The sequence below is a fragment of the Sciurus carolinensis genome, chromosome 2 (assembly GCF_902686445.1).
Source record: "Sciurus carolinensis chromosome 2, mSciCar1.2, whole genome shotgun sequence".
In the NCBI taxonomy this organism is placed as follows: domain Eukaryota; kingdom Metazoa; phylum Chordata; class Mammalia; order Rodentia; family Sciuridae; genus Sciurus; species Sciurus carolinensis.
Genome location: NC_062214.1, coordinates 55,801,284 through 55,822,568, shown reverse-complemented (window position 1 = coordinate 55,822,568; position 21,285 = coordinate 55,801,284). Strand labels below are relative to the sequence as shown.

Here is a 21,285-nt window from a genome sequence, read left to right as displayed (position 1 = left end):
ATTGGGTGTCGAGGTGCACATCTGTAATCCCAGCCACACAGGAAGCTGAGGCAGGAGGATCACAAGTTCAAGGTCAGCCTCAGCAACTTAGCGAGACCCTACCTCAAAATAAAATTAAAAGGAACAGGGGATGCACCTCAGTGGTAGAGTGCTTGCCTAGCATGCATCTCCAGCAGCAAAAAAAAAAAATTAAAAGTGTTGGGATGTAGCTTGGTGGTAGAGCACCCCTAGGTTCAATTCTCCAAAACTGGGGAAAAAATATACCAGTAAGAACAATTTTAACTGTTAATGGTACTCTGAGAGTGGAGCTGGAGTGTGCAGGTCAGACCCTGAGTGTCGTCCCGGTGCCCCCTCGTAATATCTCCCTCTTCCACATGCCCTTGAGGCCTTGTCTTAGTGCATGCCCACGTGAGTTTGTGTGCCAGCATCTTTTCAGGTGCGGGTATGTGCATGGTAGAGCCTTTGCTGGTGACCATGTGTCCAGGTTACTTCTAGCTCTGGAAAGAATGAGTGTGCAAAGAGTGTAGACCTGGTCAAATAGTAGGGACTCAATAATTATGTAACTAATAAATAAATTAACTGACTATGGGTGCTTCTTATGAGGTTATAGCCCCATAAACCCCATCATAAATTGAAAATATCCTAAGTCAAAAATATATTTAGGGGCTGGGGAGATAACTCAGTTGGTAGAGTGCTTGCCTTGCAAGCACAAGACCCTGGGTTCAAATCTGCAGCACCGCAAAAAAAAAAAAAAAATATATATATATATACATATATATATATATATATATATATATATATATATATATATTTAGGACTAGAGGCATAGCTCAGTGGTAGAGTACTTAGCTTGCACAAGGCCCTGTGCGTGATCCCTAGTTCCATTAAAAAAAAGAAAATGATAAAAGAAACACATTTTAATGTATACCCTACCAAACATTAGAGCTTAGCAACACAGTACACTGTAGAATATCTATTATGTCTCCTTATGATTGAGTGACTGGGAGCTTTGGCTTATTGCCACTGTCCAGCATTGTGAGAGAGGATTGGGCCATATTTTACTAGCCCAGGGAAAGATCAAAGTTAAAAATTCAAAATAGCAGCAGGGCACTGTGATGAATGTCTATAATCCCAGGACTTGGGAGGCTGAGGTAGGAAGATTGCAAGTTCAAGGATGTCATCAGCAACTTTGCAAGACCCTCAGCAACTTCACAAGACTTTTTAATTTTGTCTCAAAATAAGAAATAAAAAGGGCTGGGGATGTAGCTCAGGGAAAAAGCACCCTGGGTTCAATCCCTAGTACCATACACACACACACACAAAAAAAAAAATTCAGAGTAGGCTTTCTGCTGAATGTTCATTGCTTTCATGCCATCTGCTACAGTCTGGATGTTGAACATTCCCCAAAGGGCCATGTGTTCCCAGGATGGTGTTATTGAGAGGTGCTGGTGGACATTTAGGAGGTGAGTCCTTCTGGGAGGTCCTTCAGTCAGTGGGGACAGGTCCTTGAATGGGTATTGTGGGACACCACACTCTTAGTCTTTTTTCTTTGCTTCCTGGTTGATGAGATGAGCCTGTTTCTTTGCCATACACATCTGTCCTGATGTGCTACCTTACCAGAAGTCCAGAAGTGGTCACTCAATCTTAAAGTAGAACCTCCAAAGACATAGACCTTTTCTCTTCACAAGTTATTTATCTCTGGTGTTTTGTTATAGTAAGGTGAAGTTGACAAATACAACATTGTAAGTTCAAAAAATCACAATGGTGCACATCTGTAATCCCAGTGGCTCGGGAGGCTGAGTCAGGAGGATCAGGAGTTCAAAGCCAGCCTCAGCGAAAGCAAGGTGCTAAGCAACTCATTGGAACCCTGTCCCTAAATAAAATACAAAATAGGGCTGGAGGTATGGCTCAGTTGTCAAATGCCCCTGAGTTCAATCCCCCAAAAAATCACAAGTCAGTTGGGCACAGTAGCATGCACCTAAAATCCTAGCAATTTGGGGGGACTGAGACAGAAGTATCATAAGTTCGAGGCCAACCTGGGCAACTTAAAAAGATCTTGTCTCAAAATAAAAAATAAGAAGGACTGAGGATGTAGGTTAGTGTTAAAGCACCCCTGAGTTCAACCTCTAGTGCCAAAAATATAATAATAAGTCAAATATCTTAAGTCAGAGACTATCTGTAATTGGTGGAACAACCATCTAGCTAGTGGCTTTTAGAATCCCCTGGAGGGTTTGTGATACCAAGGAGGCTGGGCCCCTCTCCAGAGTTTCTAACTCAGTAGGTCTGAGGTAAGGCCCAGGAATTTGCATTTCTAATGAACTCTAAGTGCTGCTGCTGCCACTGGCCACACTTTGAGACGCACTGGGCTGGTGAAAAGTCAATTGAATAACTGAGTGGTGAGTGGCAGGGCATGCCTGTGCCAGGCAACACGAGTGGCTTCCTGAGGCGTGAGGGGTAGAGGATCAGGCTTGAGAGCCTGGCCTCTGAGGCCCTCTAGAGGACACAGCCTCCTGAGAAGCACCTTCCTCTCTCCACACACACACACACACACACACACACACACACACACACACACCACCAGGGGCTGGGAATGGTGGGGACGCAAGCCAGGGTGCCAGCGGCTAGACCAGCACCAGAGGCAAAGCATGCCTTGGGGCAGCACAGAGTTCTCTGCCCACCCCAGGTGCACTGACCCAGCCGCCTGTGAAGCATGGGACAGAACTGAACCCACCATATCCACAGGCTGGGAACTGAGCCCTGAGACTAGATGAGACAGAGAGCCAGGCACAGAGGCAGGTTGGGGACAAAGGAAGGAGTCACAGCACCATTTATTGTTCAAAAAAGCTACACACACCTGAAGGCAGTTCTCCAAATAGGGAAATGTGAGAAGGAAAAGGACTGGAGATGAGAAGGGGCGAACTTCTCCCTTCCCTCAGATCTCATCAAGAAGCCTAGGAATCCACTCCAGAAATAATAAGGACTCCCCTCCCAGGTCCTCTTCCTCCCCTAAACTGAGGCAGAGGGAGATCTGCAGCCACCATGCCTTGAGCCCTTGTGGCACTCTGGTGAGGTCACTGCCCACTCTGGGCATCATCCTCCTCTGAGGAAGGGCACGGGCTGGACACAGTGATAGCAGAGAGCCCTCTAAAAGCCCACAAACCTCAAATGTCCCAGATGGGGAGAGCCTCGGGGTGTCCAAGGCAGCTGGTAGTTGGATGCTGTTGGATTTTTAAAAAATAATGATACTTTAAATTTTTTTTAAGTTGAGAAGTATAAAAACAATACTAAAATGGCCCCAACCCACTAGGAGAAACAAACCGCTCAATAAATACACAGCCCCTGGGGAAGGAGGCAGGATTGGGTACAAGCTGGCTGCCGGGATCCTAGCGTGGACGGTAGCAGTAGACACCATACAAGCGGCTCTGAGGGTCTGGGAAGCCAAAGCTCCGGACTCCAGGCTCTGGGGGCCCGCAGTTGGGACGGGGGTGAGCCACAGGGTAGCGGACGCTGCCATCTGCCAGCCAGCCAGCATCGCAGCGGTCCAGGCCACGGAACTTCCAGGCAGCAAAGAGTTGGCCCACCTTGGCAATCTGGGCACCATCTTCCTGGCAGGCCTCCCTGGCCTCCTTCAGCGTCAGCTTCTCAGGGTGTTCCAAGTAGTACACCCGCCCTGGGGGACAGTGGGGCATGAGTGCTGGGCAGTTGAGGCAGTGGCCAGTGAGGACAGCAGGGCCTATAGCAAGGCCAGTCCCAATAACCTGCCGACTGTCCAAGCCCAGGGGACCACCATGTTGTGGACATTTGCAGTGATTATTTGGGGGGTATAACTTCCCACACCTAAGCACCTGTCTCAGAGTTCCACTCCATTTACTATTGGGCTGGGTCCCTCTAGTTACATCTGTACTCCCCTGCCACCCTTCCCTGATTGTGCCCTGGATGGGCACCCCACCTGGACTGGACCAGGGTCTCTCACCCAATATTTATTGAGCACCTGCTATGTGTGAGGCACTACTCTAAGTGCTTAGGATATAGCACTGAACCAATTCCCATTTTTACTTATCTTCTAATGAAATGGGCCATTTTATGAGGACAGATGTTCTTCCTTTGCCTTTGATGCCCCAGAGCCTCGTCTAGGCCCCAGCACTAGAAAATGCTTGATGAATAAATAAACAAATGTTCGGCAAGAAGCAGAAGCATCAAAGCACTCAAAATCCCACCATATTGCTTCCAGACCTGCTGGGGCTCTAGACCTCTAGGTGGAAGTGCCAACAGGGTGGGCAGAAGGGTCCAGGGGTTCCCTGCAGGTCCCAGGTGGCCATCGAACCTGCAGGCCTGTGCTCGGCCATTCCACTCACCCTTGAGGGCAGCAGTGAAGCAGAAAACATCATAGCGGTGCAGGCGGTGGTGGCGTGGACCATAGCTGCGCACACCAGGTGCCAGACCCAGGCCCCCGCAGGGCTGCCGCGGCAGCGTGATGGGGTACTGCACGGTGGCATCCTGCAGCCAGCCTGCGTTGCACCAGTCCAGGCCTTCCTCCCAGGCCCGGAAGAGCTGTTCAAAGGAGGCCACGGCTGCATCCTGCTCCTCACAGGCCTGCTGGGCCTCAGGGAAGTTGAGCTGGTAGCGCCCTTTTGGGGGTTGGTAGGGAAAGACCACACCTGGAGAGGGAGGAGAAGGAGCTTGGAGGGGTGGGCTGCACAATCCCGTCACACACACACAACCCTACACTGTCCCTCAGAAAGCTCTGCAAACCTTCATTCCCTGTCCACTGCCCACATCCAGGCAGAGCCTATACCTGCTTTACCTCCTGGAATTGAGCAGGCACACAATAGCATTCAGAAAACATGCATTGGCTTATTAAGGTAATTAACCTAACATCTCCAACTTTAAAACAAGAATATTCCCTCTTTTATATGGGGCTATTGAGAGAACCTCAGTGAGGAGATGCTATCGTGTACAGAAGATGGGCACCAGCTTTGGGCTCCAGAGGCTGGGTTTGGCCCCCAACTCCCTCCCAATAGCTAAAACCTGATCACACAAACTTCCCTCAGGGTCCAGAGGGATCCGTTCCAGGAACCCCCTCAAATACCCAAATCCAAGGATGTTCAAATCCCCTATATAAAATGGCATAGTATTGCCAGGCATGGTGGTACATTCCTATAATCATGGGTACTCCAGAGGGTAAGGCAGGAAGATCAAATCCAAGTTCAAGGCCAGGCTAGGCAACTTAGCAAGACCCTGTCTCAAAAATAAAAATAATTAAAGGGGCTAGGACTGGGACTCAGAAGTTGAGTGCCCCTGAGTTCAATTCCCAGTACTGAAAAAAAAGGCAGAGTATTTGCATAGAACCCACATATATCTTCCTGTATACTTTAAATCATCTCTAGATTACTTATGATGCCTTAATATAAAGCCTACACATCACTTCATTCTCATGGATTCAGCATAGTACTTGGCATGCAACAAATTCTAGTTTTGCTCTTTTGGAACTTTCTGGAACTTTTTTTTTTCCAAATGATTTTTGAGTTATGAGTTGGTTGAATTTGCAGATGGAGGACCCACCGTTACAGAGGGCTGACTGTATATGTCATTATTAATATGGAAGTTTCATAGGAAAATATAAGAAAGTTTCCATATGTGACAGATGGTTTTTAGAGGAAGGAGAGGCCCTAGAAGCTGTGGGAAGAAGGCAGTGAAGGGCCCTTAAATAAAGGAGCTTGAGGTCAGGAAAGTCTTGGGGCATGGGTCCTCTCTCCTGGTATTCAGGGTACAATGGTGTCACAAGTTCCCCTCAAATGTTGTCATGCATGTTTGAAATTTTACTATAATATGTTTTTTAAACATAGGAAATTCAGTTCCTAGCAAGTTGGATAAAACCTTAAAAAAAAAAAAGTAGGAGTGACTGAGGGTTCAGAAGGAGACCCTGTAGGCTTACATTATTATGAGCAGGGCCCTGAGTCCTAGGAACTCCTCCTTGTGGCCGAGGACCTGGGAATATCCCAAGCACCAGACCTCCAGTCTCACTGAGGCAAGAATCCAAGCACTTGGGTAAAGCCAGTCTGAGGGGCAGAGAAGCCCAAGGGAGCTGGACATGGTGGTGCACACCTGTAATTCCAGCAAATCAGGAGGCTGAGGCAGGAGGATGGCAAGCTTGAGACCAGCCTTGACAACCTAGCAAAAACCTGTCTCAAAAAAATTTTTATAAAGGGAGATTGGGGGAAGAAAGGGAGGTGGGTTACAGTTCAGTGGTATAGTATCCCTGGGTTCAATTCCTAGTACCACCAAAAAAAGAGCCAGAGAAAGAGAGAAAAGATCATGGGCCCGCCAATCACCTCTTCAACCTTCCTGTATGTTCACAGGGCAATTTGTGTATGCCTGGTCCCAGCTCAAATTCCCAGCCCTGGGTCAGGGTTTCCTGTCTCTGTAGGCTGCTCCTGCCAAACCAGACAAATGAGTCTTGCAGGCTCTCTCCCTTCCCTCCACCATATCCAATTTCAAAATGAGCAATGTAGCCCCTCTCAGCCACCACCTAAGCCACAGGGACTTCAGAGATGGAGTGCTGCAAAGGCAAAGCCAGGTTTCCAGGGTACACATGTATCCTCCTGGCCTCTGAGGCAGGAAATGCAGGAACTACTGTTGTCCTCATTCACACCTAAGCAGCCCAGAGCTCTGAGGGGCTGAGGCATTCCCAAGCACCACAGCAGAGATGGGCCGGGATGGAGTCCAAGAATCTTGTTCCATCCCAGGTGCCTCCCTAACAGGGCAGACAGACATCAGGACTCCCAGCCCCATCCCAGAGACAGAAGAGGTGAAAGCAACTTAGATCTCAAACTGGGGCCCACAAACAATATCTGGCTTGCAGGGTCTTGACTAGTTTAAACAGTCCTGGGTCTTTTCTAAAAATAGGAAATGTTTGTGGGGCACAGTGGCACACACCTATAATCCCAGTGACTTGGGAGGCTAAGGCTGGAGGATCATAAGTTTAAGTCTAGCCTGGACAATTTAGGGAGACCCTGTCTCAAAATAAAAAATAAAAAGGGCTGGGGCTGGGGCTGAATGGTAGAGCAACGTTGAGTTCAATCCCTAGTACTACAGAAAATAAATATTAAAAAAAAAAATTAATTAAAAATTAAAATAGGAGTCCAGCACAGAGGCACTCGCCCGTAATCCAGCAGCTCCAGAGCCTGAGGCACGAGGATCCCAAGTACAAAGCCAGTCTCAGCAACTTAGCAAGGCCTTAAGCAACTTGGTGAGACCCTGTCTCAAAATAAAAAATATTAAACAGGCTGGAGATGTGGCTCGGTGGTTAAGTGCCCCTTGGTTCAAATGCTACTACAAAAAAAAAAAAAAATTAAAATGGAGATTTCTACAGCAAAACACAGCCCTTTCATATAAAAAGATAAACTCTCTCTTGTCAAATTAGGAAATCTGCATTCTGCCTTGGCATCATTGCCTGAGCAGAGTGACCCCCTCTGGAGGGGACAGGGTCAGCAGTGTGCCCTAGCCCCGGGCACTCTCTCTCATCGCACACCGGGGCTGCCACGTTCATTTTCATTGCCTGTTAACCCTCCTCAAATCTGAGCTGTGGCTCTAATGAGCTATAGTACCAGCTCCCACTGCCCTCTCTCTAAATGGGAGGTGAGTGAGAGGGAATAGAAGGCAGTGGATGCTGGAGGTTGCTGCCAGGGTTCAAATGCCAGCTTTGCCATTTATGAGCTGTGCGACCTCAGGTAAGTTACGTGGCCTCTCTGTGTTTCCTCTTCTGTAAGATGAGGGTGGTTATAATAGCAGCTTCCTCATGAGGACATAATTTTCTACGCAAAGCACAAAGATCTGGATGCTCTCTCAGGGACCTCTCCCCCTCCCTCAGTTCCCAGCATCACCCAGTCCCAGTCAGGGCCTCACCCCGCAGCTCCAGCTCCACCAGGCCACTCTCATCCTCCAGCCCATCAATGACCTCACAGCGGTAGCGCCCATAGTCTTCCAATCGCAGGTCCCAGAGCTCCAGTGAGACCTCACGCTCCTTGTCCTGCCGCAGGTTCACGCGGCCTTGGTAGTCCCCAAAGGAGCGGTGCCTCTTCCCTATAACCACCAGCACATCCTGCTCCGGGGCCCCATTCTCTGACAGCTTCCACCATTTGATGCGCACTGGCCTTGGGGTGGCCAGCGCTGGCTCATAGTGGTAGTGGCAGGGCAGGGTCACAGTAGCCCCTCGGTGGGTGAACAGGGTCTCCTCAGGCGTCTCTACTACCAACTTCACTCCATTGAAAAGGCCTACGGAGAAAGGTGGGGGACAGTTGAGGACAGCTGCAGCACATTTTGCACCCCTACAAGGGCCACCCACACCCTCATCCCACTCCCTTCAGGGTCAGTTGTTATGCAGTGCAAAGATGGCCACCCTGCTCCCCCATCTCTATCCACCCACCTTGCAATGTGCCTGAGCATCTCCTTCCATCAAGAGGTGACATCTATTCCCCTGCCCCTTGAATCTGTACTGGCCTTGCCACTGGATTTAGCCAAATGGACGTGGCAGGAATGCTGTCCCACAATGCCTGCTCTGAGCCTCCATTCGAGGAGACCTGGCCTCTTCCGGTTTCTCTTGGGTCCTCACCAGCCATCATGAGCATCAGGCTGAGGCTTGCCTACTGGATCATGAGAGACCACATGGAGCAGAAGCAAGCCTCCCAGGCTGGAGCCATCCTAAACCAACTACCCCAAAGGCCTACCAGCCCACTGCAGGTACATCTGCAAGTCTCGAGTACAAGGGCAGAAAAAAAGGAGCCCACTCTCAAACGCTGACCCACAAAAGGCTGAATAAATGGCTCTTGATTAAGTCACTAAGTTTTTGGGGTAGTTTGTTATACATTAAGAGCTAAATGATGAGCCAGATGCACACCTATAATCCCAGCTATTTGGAAGGTTGAGGCAGGAAGATCACAAGTTCAAGACCAGCTTGGGCAATTTAGTGAGACCCTGTCTCAAAATAATATAAAAAGGGCAAGAGGGCTGGGGATGTTGCTCAGTGGTTAAGCACCCTTGGGTTCAATCCCCAGTACCAAAAATAAAAATAAAAATGCTCCTGCCCAAAGACAGCCAGTAAGGAGCATTAAGATTCAAACTCCCATCTATATGACTCCAAGCCCTCTTTTTACTAGGGAACCCAGGGGAGGTCCCATTTCGGTCACGTCTTGAAGAACTGGAAGGACTTGGGGAAAAGTGTAGAACAAGCAGTGATCATCCCTGAATGTGGCCCCATGTCTAAGGGGACTGCAAACAGAGCAACTAAACCATCTCTTCCTCTTGTCTTAGAAGCAAGGCTGGTCCACCCCGAAAGCCAAGATGGGGAAGAAGCTACTGTGTCATACCCTGTCCCCCATCCCAGCCTGGAACCTGCATATCCCAGCAGGAACCAGAATCGGGCCCAGGAGGTCACCCACCTTCGCCATAGCCATTGCCTGGGTTCCTGCCACTGGGGCTGTTGGAATAGTAGAAGCCATTATAGAAGGGCATTCCAGAAACACAAGGCAGCAGGAACAGCAGGACCAGGACCCGCTGGCCCATTGTGGTACAGCACCCACAGCAGCAGCTGATCCGGGGCATCCTGGGCCAGGCTGGGGCCCTGGGACAAAGTGGGAGAAGAAGGAAGAAAAGAAGCCAATTAGCGAAGCCCTACTGCAGGGGGTCTGGGACCCCTCTGTTCAGCACCACTCTATCACTTCTCTATAGTTCATTATGAAGCATCTTCCAGTGCCAGGCATGGTGTTCAGAAAAGCTAGAGGAATTCCTGCTCTCAGAGGGCCGCACCTCGCAGGCAAGAAGGGCAATAAGCAAACAAATAAACCCTCAGAAGAAAGTAGTAGGTAACAAAAAGACCATGGGAAAAAATTAAGCCAGATGATATGACACCATCAACATTTCTCAAATCACAGGTTCGAATTTGAGAGGTCATGAGCAGTATTTTATTTTTATTATTATTTTATTTTATTTGGTACTGGGAATTGAACCCAGGGGCACTTTACCACTGAGCTGCATCCTCAGTCCTTTATATATTTTAGTTTGAGATGGGGTCTTGCTAAATTGCCCAAGCTGGCCTTGAACTTATGATCCTCCTGCCTCAGCCTCCTGAATCACTGGAATTACAGGCATGCACCACTACACCTGGCCTAAGTAGCATTAATGAAACTGAACAGGCTAGACTAGAATAGAAATTAGCAAGGTATATTTCTGTTTAGTGAAAATAATACTGCATTAAGAAACTTTTGTTTCAGTCCAAAGTATGAGGGTCTGGGGGAGGGCTACAAGGTAAGTAAGAAATTTATTTCTTACTCTATGTCAAGGTCAAAAAGAAGTTTTTTAAACACCATGTAGAGCATTATTCCTGTTTGGGTGGATACTCAAATAAAATAGGCAGTTGGTCCATGAGCTGTAATTTGTTAATTTGATTTTTTAAAAAATATTGCATTAAGGGTTGGGGTCATGGCTTAGTGGTAGAATGCTTGCCTAGCATGTGTGAGGCACTGGGTTCAATTCTCAGCACCACATATAAATAAATAAATGAAATAAAGGTCCATCAACAAATAAAAAATATTAAATATATATATTGCATTAAAATATCTTGCCTTACAAATGGATGAAATTGGAGAATATCATGCTAAGTGAGATAAGCCAATCTCAAAAAACCAAAGGACGAATGATCTCGCTGATAAGCAGATGATGACACATAATGGGGGGTGGGGTGGGCAAGAATGGAGGAAGGAAGGGCTGTATAGAGGAAAAAGAGGGGTGGGAGAGGTGGGGGGGAAGGAAAAAATAACAGAATGAATCAAACATCATTACCCTAAGTAAATGTATGATTATGCAAATGGTATGCTGTAACTCCATGTACAAACAGAAACAACATGTATCCCATTTGTTTACAATAAAAATAAATTAAAAAAAAAAAATATATATATATATATATATATATATCCTGCCTTAGCCGGGCATGGTAGCGCATGCCTGTAATCCCAGCAGCTCAGAAGGCTGAAGCAGGAGGATAGCAAGTTCAAAGCCAGCTTCGGCAACAGGGAGGTGCTTATAAACTCAATGAAACCCTGTCTCTAAATAAAATACAAAATAGGATTGGGGAGATGGCTCAGTGGTTGAGTGCCCCTGAGTTCAATCCTCAGTACCAAAAAAAAAAAAAAAAAAAATCCTGCCTTGATTGATTGCAAAGATTTTTTTTGCCAAACCCCCCACCCCTCCCCCACTTAAAGTTTGCACACAAGGCTAGTGCTTCTTCAACTCACCCTTGCCTTTAATGAGCGTTCTCAACAATTAAAAGACTGGAGGAGCTCAGTCCAGGGAGAAGGCAAGCAGTCATGCGCAGACAGTCACGATGCTGTGGGGTGAGGACAAATATGGGGACACTGAAAAGGAGCATTGAAACTAGATTAAAGATACAGGAATTTTCATGGTGGAAAAACACTGGTTTTCCTTGCAGGGACACAGCCACTGCAAAGGTGCAGAGGCTAGGGACAGCACAAGGGGAGTGGGAGATGTTAGGGAATCTCCATTTGTCCCCCGATGCACTCTAGGTCCACTGTCTGCCCTTCTGTGCCATGCATTGACCCCTGTGAATCATTCAACCTGGGTCCACTGGCCTCTGGCCTCCAGCTGGATTCAGTCAATGGGAGACACTCATAGGAGATGGGTAGAGGGAAGAGAGAGAACCATTTCTTCCCTGCTCCCTCCCCGCTCCAGTGGCTCCTCCATAGGACCTACTGCTACTTGTCCTTATTTGATCCCTGCCTTCATTAAAGCCTCTTTATCAGCACCATCTGGAGTGAATTCCACTTTATAACATTTTAGTGAATTCCCCTAACTGAGATGGGGGTGAGGATGCAAAAAGGTCAACAGGGTCTGTGCCTATATGCCCTAATGTCCTGAGGGGCCAAGATGGCTTTAAGCAGAGGAGTCACAGAATCAGACTTACATCATAGAAACATCCTGCTGGAGGCAAGTAGAAGGTGGACTGTGGGACAGCAAGACCAGAGTGCCAGGAGGCATTTGCAAATATAACTATGATTACCCCATAGCAACATGGAAGAATGCTGAGGGTGTCATTTAAAATAGAAAAAGCAGAACATACCATTGCCATCTGGCTATGATTACAAGTATGTGGTCTTGTGAATGCCCGTGCACAGGAACCAGAAGGGGAGGGAACCCTAAAAAGAAAGAGAGAGAAAAGGGAGGGAAGGAAGGAGGAAAGGGAGAAGAAAGGAAGAGAAAAGCAAAGCAAAGCATTAGTCTATGAAGATGATCAGACTTAGAGGAAACACTCTTGCTTTCAAAACAGTTAGGAGTAGTTGCTGGAGAGGCGTGGATGTGGAGGAAGTTGAGAAATAGATCATGCCATTCTCTTAGACGTTTTTGCAGAAATAAGGCCCAGATTTACCATCTGTGCTGTGCCCTGCAGTTGAAACACTGTTCCCTCTGAGGACTTATCTCTTGTTCAAGAGGAATTGCCCTAGCTGGGCACAGTGATGCATACCTGTGATCCCAGTGGCTCAGGAGACTGAGGCAGAAGGATCATGAGTTCAAATCCAGCCTCAGCAACTGAACAAGGCCCTGAATAACTCAGGGAGACCCTGTCTAAATAAAATATTAAAAAGGACTGAGGATGTGACTCAATGGTTAAGCACCCCTGGGTTCAATCCCCAGTACCAAAAAAAATGGGGGGAATTGCCCTACTGAATTCCAGAAAGCCCCTGGGAAGCATAACCACAATCAGGCAACCTGGAATGGAGTTTGTGAACTAGAAGATCTGGGGTCAAAACCCACCTCCACTTCACTTGTCCCTTAGTAATGGCAGGGGATTGGTTCCTGAATTGCCGAGGATACCAAAATCCACAGGTGCCGAAGTCCCTTATATAATATAGCATAGTATTTGCATAGAACCTACACACATCCCTGCACGTCAAATCACCTCTAGATGATTTTTCTACTACAATGTAAATCCTGTGCAAGTAGTTGTTTACTGAATTGTTTAGAGAATAGCAACCAAAAAAAAAAGTCTGTATATATTCAATACAGATAAAATTTTTTCCTAACATTTTCCATTAGTCATTGGTTGACTGTGTACATGCAGAACTCACAGATACAGAGAGTTGACTATACTTATTAGCTATGTGATTCTAAACAGGCTTCCCCAGTTGTGATGTGGAGATCATAAAACTTACCCTGGCATATTTCTTATCAGTATGTTCGGGTTTCCTCTATGGTAATAGAATTATAGAGAGGTGCATGACCACTCAGTCAAAGACTGTATCTCCAGACTTCCTTGTAGCTAAGAGGGCTGTGTTAGTTACTTTTGCATTGTGTGACCAAGATACCTGACAACAACAACTTAAAGGAGGGAAAGTTTATTCGGGCCCATGGTTTCAGAGGTTAAGTCCATAATTAGCTGAGTCCATTGCACCAGGACCATACTGAGACAGAATATCCTGGCAGAAGGACAGAAGAACATTCATGGTGGCCAGGAAGCAGAGAGAGAGAAGCAAAGGGGCTTCAGGGAAGACGTACCCTCCCAGGGCACACCCCCAGGAACCCAGCTCCTCCAGTCACAACTCACCTGCCCACCGTTACCACCCAGTCAGTGCATTCAAAGTAGGATGGACTGATTAGTTACAGCTCTCACAATCTAATCATTTCACCTCTGAATATTTCTGCACTCACATAGGAGCTTTAGGGGAGACACCTCATATCCAAATCATAACAAGAGCCAGGTGACTCACTTCTGGTCAATGGCAGTCAGCAGAAATAACATGCACTAGGTCCAGGTCATGCAGTTGAGTCTACTGGGGATAACTTTTGCTAGTCAGCATAGCAGAAAAACTTAGAAGACTCTGAGATGGGAACCACAGATTGACGAGCAGGGCTGCCATCAGCCTGGACCACCTCCATCTATTGTCCCCTGAGCAAATGCTGTTGTAGTAAACTAGCACATTTTGAGTCTTCTAGGGAACACAGTTTAGCCCCTCTTGGCCAAATAAATATACCTTACAGCATTGTTAGCATCAGCATAAAAGCATGATCAGCCAGGCTGGGAATGTAGCTCAGTGGTAGAGCACTTGCCTAGCATTAGTGAGGCCTTGAGTTTAATCCCCAATACTACAAAAAAGAAAAAGTACAGTCAACTTAAATGAGCACTTACTACATCACTGGATCCCATCACAACCCCTAGAGCTGAGGCCTATTAGTATCCCCATTTTACAGATGGGAAAACCAAAACACAGAGAAATTAAGTCTGATGAGAGAGATTAAGCCAAAGGTCATCCATCTAGAAAGTGGTAGAATTGGAATTTGAACCTATACCAGCTCCAGAACCTGGAATTATCAAGCCAAATTTAGGGAGGTAATTGTGTGGAATACATAGCCCAGGGCCTGGCACAGGGCAGACCCTCCTTAAAGTCAGTTTCCTTTCCCTTCCTTGAGCCTTCTCTTGGGGAACTAAGAGGGAAGCAAAGCAATGACTGAGAGGATTGTGGGTCTTGAGCTGGATATCCCAGGGTCCACCCAGAGGCACCAAGAGCCTCCCAAACAGAAAGCCTCCTGCTCCTGCCTGCAATGCTTCCAGCCTGTTTTAGCAGTTCATCCCCAGAGAGACGGAGCTTCCTGAGGATGAACAAATGAGGTGTTTCTGCCACAAAATGATAGTTGTACACCTGAAAAAAAAATTGCATTTTTGCAAAATCATGCATTTTAAAATGGTTAGACAAAAAATAAAGTCAGTGCAGACTACTCAGAACATATGCACTTTTGTCATCAGAGCGCAAACCAAATCAAGAGCAAGCTCAGAATTTAAAAAAAAAAAAAAAAACCAGAGCACCATTTGATATGCACACGGGTGCTGCTCTACCAGCCCTTTGCAGCCTTCGCCCCTGAAGTGAGTGTGCTGCCTTCTTCAAGACGTAGGTCCTTGGAGGCATTTGATTCCAATAGAAACCAGATTTGCCAAAATTAAAAGTCTGACCCAGGGCTGTGGGTGTAACTCAGTGGTAAAGCACTTGCCTAGCATGTGGGAGGCCCTGGGTTCCATCCCCAGCACTGTGAAAATATTAAAACAAAAGTGTGACCCAACATGGAGTCATCCTCAATCTGGTTGTTGGATTTTTTTTTTTTTTTTAACTTAGGGATACATCTTGGCAATTTCTTATCAGATTTCTAATTTTATTTTTTTAAAAAAAGAAGAAGTATGGTGTTAAGTTCTGATAAGCAACTAAACTACTCACACAGGTATTCCTCCCTCACCAAAATTATGTTCTATCTCTCTCTGTCTCTCTCACTGATTTTCTGCAGTACTGGAGATCAAACCCAAGACCTCACCCATGCTAGACAAGTGCTCTACCATTGAGTAACACCCCAGCCCTAACTGCATCCTTGAGTTGAAGTAGCAACAATTTGGGATATTGAGATTTTGGGGAATTCAGGTTGGAAGAGATGCCACATCATCCAAATCTATTTGGTTCTTGAATATTGGACAGTGATTAGCAAATGTGGATGGCAAGGGAGAGCTGAATGTATACTAAAGAAAGGTATTTTCTGGGGGCTGGGGATTAGCTCAGTTGGTAGAATGCTTGCCTTGCAAGCACAAGGCCCTGGGTTCAATCTCCAGCACTGCAAAAAAAAAAAAGAAAAGAAAAGAAAAGAAAGGTATTTTCTGGATGTAAGGCAATCTGACTGCTACATCTGTCACCCCAGTGATCGCCAGGATTGGTTCGGCTGATCTGGCTGGCTGTCAGGGTGTCCCCTTCCTCCCTCCCTCACTACTCCACATTTGTCCCTTCTGAAACTACCCACCTGGTCAAAGAGGACAGCCTTCCATGATAGAGAAGGATCGTTCATCAAGGGTACATAAGCAGCTGCACTCCCTGCTAAAACTTCCAAACCAGCTCTCAAGAAAGGTACTTTCTAGCTGGGCATGATGGTACACGCCTATAATCCCAGCAACTCAGAAGGTTGAGGAAGGAGGATAGCAAGTTCAATGCCAGCCTCAGCAACTTAGGGAGGCCCTAAGCAACTCAGAGAAACCCTGTTTCAAAACAAAAAGGGCTGGGAATGTGGCTCAGTGGCTAAGTGCCTCTGGATTCAATCCCTAATACCAAAAAGAAAAAAGAAAGAAAGGCACTTTCTGCAGAACTGACAGCCTTTATTGTAAGGAATCCATATATTGAATTGCTCTTTAATGGTAAGCAATCTCCAAACATTCACCTTCTGGTAGAAAGTCACTACTGAAGCAATGCAAGTCCATGTTATATCCATATTGTTCTCCCATCATTCTTACAATCAAGGAAGAGGTAAACACAGCTCAGAAACAAGCATTAAGGCAGAACACAGAGCACTTGGGGTTCTCCACAACCTTTGCTCTCTGGAGCTGCAAAGCATGAGTCCCAAGGCACCCTTCCCAGCCTCACAGACCCAAGTACCTGGGATTACAGGCACACACCACAACGTCCAAAACAAAAAAAAAAAAATGTTTTCTGGTTGGTATTTTCATGACCCCTATTATGCCAGTGAAGAAAGGAGCTACTCTGGAGCCCTAGGCAAGAGGATCTCAAGTTGGAGGCCAACCTGAGCAACTAAGGGAGCAACTAACTTGTCTCAAACTTTTAAAAAGGCAGAGAGGGATACTGGGGATTTAGTTCAGTGGTAGAGCACTTGCATAGCATGCATGTGTACTGGTTCAATCCCCAGTACTGCAAAATAATAATATTAAAAATTAAGGAAGACCTAGTTTACAGAGCATAGAATACTACCTCTTGGGGGCAAGCACTCCAACAATATTAGCTAGTATTACTGTTGTTACCATAAGTGTCCAAAGTGAAAACTCACATTATCTCAGTGGATCTTTCTCCTCTCACTGTCTAAAAGAAAAGCCGTCACTACCGCCTTCTCTTTGCATCTGGGGAAACTTAGGCCAAGTCCAAGTTTTATTTTTGGCAAATATCTTGGACTTGCTTCTCCCAGGCTACGCTTACCTAAAGCCCCTACACATTAGAGCAATAAACTGAGCCCTGATTGGGAGGGGAGGAGTGTCACCTCCCCACCAGATTCACACCCTTACTGGGCCACCCAAGAATACAAGTCCCCCATGTACCAGTAGAGGGCAGCATTGCGCCCCAGTTCTTCATCCACCCCGCTGCACGTGAGGAATTTGACTTCAGGGGTCCAGCGAAGACAAGGCTTTACGAGAGCCTTTGAACCGGCAGCTCGGAGACTACAGTACCAGGTATTCGCACCAGCATTCCTGGCCCTCTCGCCGGTTCAGGGCCGCGGGAGGGGCTGGGGAGCCTCCCAACCGCCGCCCCCTGCTTCAGAAAGCAGAGGCACTCCTGAGGGTCGGCGAGGTCACAGGCTGCCAGAGGCCACCCAGCGAGCTGGTGGCAGGGAAGGGTTCAAATGTCCCGCGCTCTTTCCTTCCTGGTCAAAATTCCTCCCTGAGCGAAGCGATCTCCCACCCAGGACTCTGCCTTCCACCCTCCCTGCCTCCTCTGGTGTCGCTGTCCTGCAACCCACCGGTATCCATACGTTTTTCCCGAGGTGGCTAGCGCGGGCGGCCGACACTGTGAGGCCGTAGTCCGCCTGTTCACCTCGCAGGTTATCCCCAGCCCTTGAGTTCCCGCGGCCCCCGCAGCATCCGACAGATGCTCAGGGCAGAGCCTGGCGTGCGGTGCACGGTGCTGAACGCAGCAGGACCTGACAGAACGAGACCGGAAGGGACTGGAACCGGGTCGGAGTCTCAGAGACCATGGAGTTGGCTCCGGCTTTCCTCCTCCTGGTGCACACGAGGGTCCCGCGCAAGGCCGCTTGCGCGCCCTGGCTGTTCGCAGCCCACTTGCGCCCGTGGCGCCCCCTCGGGCGATCACAGTCCAGTTCAGCCCGGGCCCCCAAAGTACCCAGCTTCCTTTCCCAGACCCTGCCTGAGAGCGTGGGGTCCCGCAGGAGAGTCAAAGTAGGAAGGGTGGTACCTGCCCGCAAAGGACCCCTAAGGACCCAGCGACCTCTGAGTCACGTACCGTCCCCAGCCCGCTCTTCGACGGCCCGAGCGCTCCGGGCCGCTGGCGGTCTCAGTCCCAAGCAACCGACGGATTTAGGGACCTTGAATGGCCTGAAAGGAAGCGGCAGCCGACAAACCTCCGTGCTCCTGCCGGGCCAGCCCCTTAAAGGAACACACCCTCCTTTCCCTCCCAAGGCTGGGTGGGCCCCAAGGGAGTTGTTGTGGCAGATGCGTGCTTGTCTCCAGACGTGCAGAGACCACCCCGAACAGAAGCTGCTGCGTTGTGGAGTGCAGGCTATCACATCTTGGGGGACGAGATGAGGAGGTGGAAGGGGAAGGCGGATCCCATTAGAACACCCTAGTTTACCAAAAACAGTAGGACTAAGCAGGGCAAGCCTCTCTAGCACTCTGTGGGTGGGCGATGGGGCTGCCTCCCCCTTTGGAAGAGGGAGGAACTAGAGTTTTGTACCTACTCCCCATAGAAAGCAAGGGATTCTGACATCCTCCTGTCCCTAAGTTTGACCATGGTGGCCAGCCAGGTTGTCAGAGTCAGGCACAAGGTAGTTGCTGCCCCTAGTAGGTGGGGCTTGAATGAGTGATCCAGGGGAGGGGGGCTGGAGAGACAGGATGGGGTACTGCCTGCAGCGAGGGCCACCAGGCTTCTGACTGGTCCTCAACAGAGCAGGGGACCTCCCTTAGGAATTTTGGCATCTGTTGGAACAGCTATCAGGCAGCCCCTCTCAGGATGCCTCTGTTTGGACAGGGTGTTTTCTTTCCTGTCCTGTCCAATGGGGGCCCTGGCTTGGCAGGCCTTGTTTCCTCAGCAGAGAAACTCAAGGCTGTCCTTTAGTTTCAGTTGGGAGGATCACAGAGCCCACTCTTCCTAAACACACCTCCAGAAAGCCCATGCCTTTGTATGTCTACCACACACAGGCAGGTGCAAACCAGAGCACAAAAACCACGGTGGGCTAGAGAGTAAACAGCACTGAAAGTGAGCACCAGGTTTATCGAAGGGAGCCCAGGAAGGATCCTCCGCAGGGAAGAGAGGTTTGATCACTATGCAGGATGGACTGGAGGGAAAATAAACAGGACACAAGTATGAATTAGGAAACTCCCAAAAGCCTCTCTGATAATGATGGCCAAAATTTTCAGTCTTCTGATGGGACAGACTTGGCATTGGTGCTTCTGAGCATTTGGTCTTTTAGTCCCCACAGGCCATGAAGTTGTTCTTAGTATTTCCATTTTACAGATGAACTGGGTTGAGCACATGGCGCAAGGTGACTTTTTATCTTCTAATCACCTCTCACCACCTCCACATTTAAACTAAGAACCTAGACCCCTGAGAGAAATAGGGGCAACATGTCCCAGCATCAACAGCCACAGATGTAGGGAGAGGTGTGGACAGCAAAAGGGTCAGTTTTGTTACAGTAAGGCGAGTTTAACATGCCAACTAGGGGTGGGGTGGCCAGCAGGTAAAATAACACTGCAGCACTGCAATCAGGAAGAAAAGAGTGATATTTTTCCCCCATGCCAGGGTCTCATGCATGCTAGGCAAGTGCTCTACCACTGAGCTACATCCCCAGCCTGAAAACGTAAATTCATGGAGGCATAGCAAAAGCTCTGAAAGTGAGCTGGGCGCCGCGGCGCACACCTGTAATCCCAGCAGTTCAGGAGGCTGAGGCAGGAGGATCATGAGTTCAAAGCCAGCCTCAGCAAAAGTAAGGCACTAAGCAACTCGGTGAAACCGACTCTAAATAAAATACAAAAATTGGGTTGGGGATGTGACTCAGTGGTCGCGTGCCCGATACCAAAAAAAAAAAAAGAAAAAAAAAAAAAGAAAGAAAGAAAAAGAAAAAGCAAACCCTAAAAGTAGATGAAACTGCTCAGAGAAAGGAACCCAAGTGAGGGGACTTCTGTCTCGTGACTTTCAAAAAGCTGCAGCCAACACATTCAAGGCTACAAAGATGAGAGGAAGAAGCTAAGAGGTGGCTGAGGCAATTCCAGTCAATCAATTCAAGTCTCCTGGGCCAGGTGGGGACCTGTGACCACTGTCCACCAAACAGGAAGACTGACCCACAGAAAATCCTCAATATGGCAAACATGGGCCAGTTGACAGATAAGAGTAAAGCTCAGTGTCCCCTCTGCAAGGACTCCTGGATCTGGCAGAGTTCAAGCTGTGTTAGTTACTAGAAGGCAGACCCGCCCCCAGCAGATGTGATGGGAATATATTTCTCCTACTGTGGCTGGTCCCCAGAGAAGGCCAGAACAGGGACTGGGTGCAGGAATGCTCCCAGGAACATGTCCAGAGACCAGCAACCCCCAGAAAGACTTGACTCCAAACCCAATCCATACAGCTCCACAGAACTGGAAACAGGAGTGGACAGAGATACCCCTGGGGTGAGCATCCTGCATCACCAGTTCATAGGAAGACTGCCTCCAGGCCCTTTTACTCAGCAGTGCTGGCAAAATACAGTTCTCAGGAAGAAGCCACTTCCGGACCAGTGTCCCTGATGTGGTTCCAGCAAAACCCTTTCTTTGGTAGCCATGTGGCCAGCCTCCTGCTACCCAGAGGTCCAAAATTTGGTCATCTTAAAAACTAGGGTGAGTTGGGTTGGGGGTGGGGCTCTGATAGAGCACCTGCCCAGCATGTGAGAGGCATGGGTTCAATCCCTAGCACCACCCAAAAAAAAGAAAGAAGAGTAGGGTGGTTTCATTCACCCCTTTCCCAGCTAGTCAGTCCTACTGCTATCTGCTGTCCCCTTCCCAGATCACCAGGGCTCTAGCCTGAACTGCTCCTCACTGGTCACTTTCTGATGGCCCCTGCATGGAAGAGGGCAGAGAGGACCCCTTTCCTCCCAGCCCTAGAGTGCACATACCAATGGCCTCCCAGGAACGGGGTGCTCTGCTGGGAGGCCACATGCCCATCTGGCAGAGCCCAGCCCCCTCCTCCCCTTCCACACTGCCCCCACCAAAGGCCTCCTACAGCTGTAGAGTGGCCCAGGTTCATGGGTTTCTAGGAGTTTCTCCAGCCCAGTGCTCTAATTACAGAAAAAAATCAAACTCGCCAAAGGGGGAAATCAGCAGCCGGGCCTGGCACATCTTCCTGGTGTGGAAGGGAGCAGAGCATTCGTGGAGATGCCTCTGTGCTAGGACTCCATGGCCCCTCACCAGGCGGTGGCTGCAGCCTCAGGGCCAGATGGGGATGGAGTGGGGGAAGGGAAGAGGTGAGTCAGGCTTCAAGGACTGGA

At 48.3% G+C, this 21,285-nt stretch overlaps 1 protein-coding gene across 6 annotated transcripts; it reads right to left on the bottom strand.

Moving 5' to 3' along the window:
* Positions 1–1,346: 1,346 nt before the first annotated feature.
* On the bottom strand, positions 1,347–19,761 carry Hapln3 (hyaluronan and proteoglycan link protein 3). Of its 6 annotated transcripts, none has more exons than XM_047538815.1 (7): positions 18,057–19,761; positions 12,131–12,206; positions 11,289–11,408; positions 9,438–9,619; positions 7,906–8,274; positions 4,356–4,658; positions 1,347–3,670 (listed from the first exon to the last, which is right to left on the bottom strand). In XM_047538815.1, the coding sequence occupies exons 4-7, from the start codon at positions 9,598–9,600 to the stop codon at positions 3,384–3,386; spliced, it is 1,122 nt and encodes a 373-aa protein (XP_047394771.1). In that variant the 5' UTR covers positions 9,601–9,619; positions 11,289–11,408; positions 12,131–12,206; positions 18,057–19,761; the 3' UTR covers positions 1,347–3,383. The 6 variants fall into 6 exon arrangements, with proteins under 6 accessions (XP_047394771.1, XP_047394773.1, XP_047394774.1 ...); XM_047538817.1 differs by having other exon boundaries at positions 11,289–11,380; XM_047538818.1 differs by lacking the exon at positions 12,131–12,206.
* Between the last annotated feature and the right edge of the window lie 1,524 nt (positions 19,762–21,285).

What these genes read in the sequence shown, in the direction of transcription:
- Hapln3 (XM_047538815.1), bottom strand. Translation starts at nt 9,600, where the DNA reads ATGCCCCGGATCAGCTGCTGCTGTGGGTGCTGTACCACAATGGGCCAG. An exon ending in GGTGGAGCTGGAGCTGCGGG is followed by an intron (nt 4,659 to 7,905) that starts GTGAGGCCCTGA and finishes CTCCCTCTCCAG; the next exon opens with GTGTGGTCTTTCCCTACCAA. An exon ending in CTTCACTGCTGCCCTCAAGG is followed by an intron (nt 3,671 to 4,355) that starts GTGAGTGGAATG and finishes ACTGTCCCCCAG; the next exon opens with GGCGGGTGTACTACTTGGAA.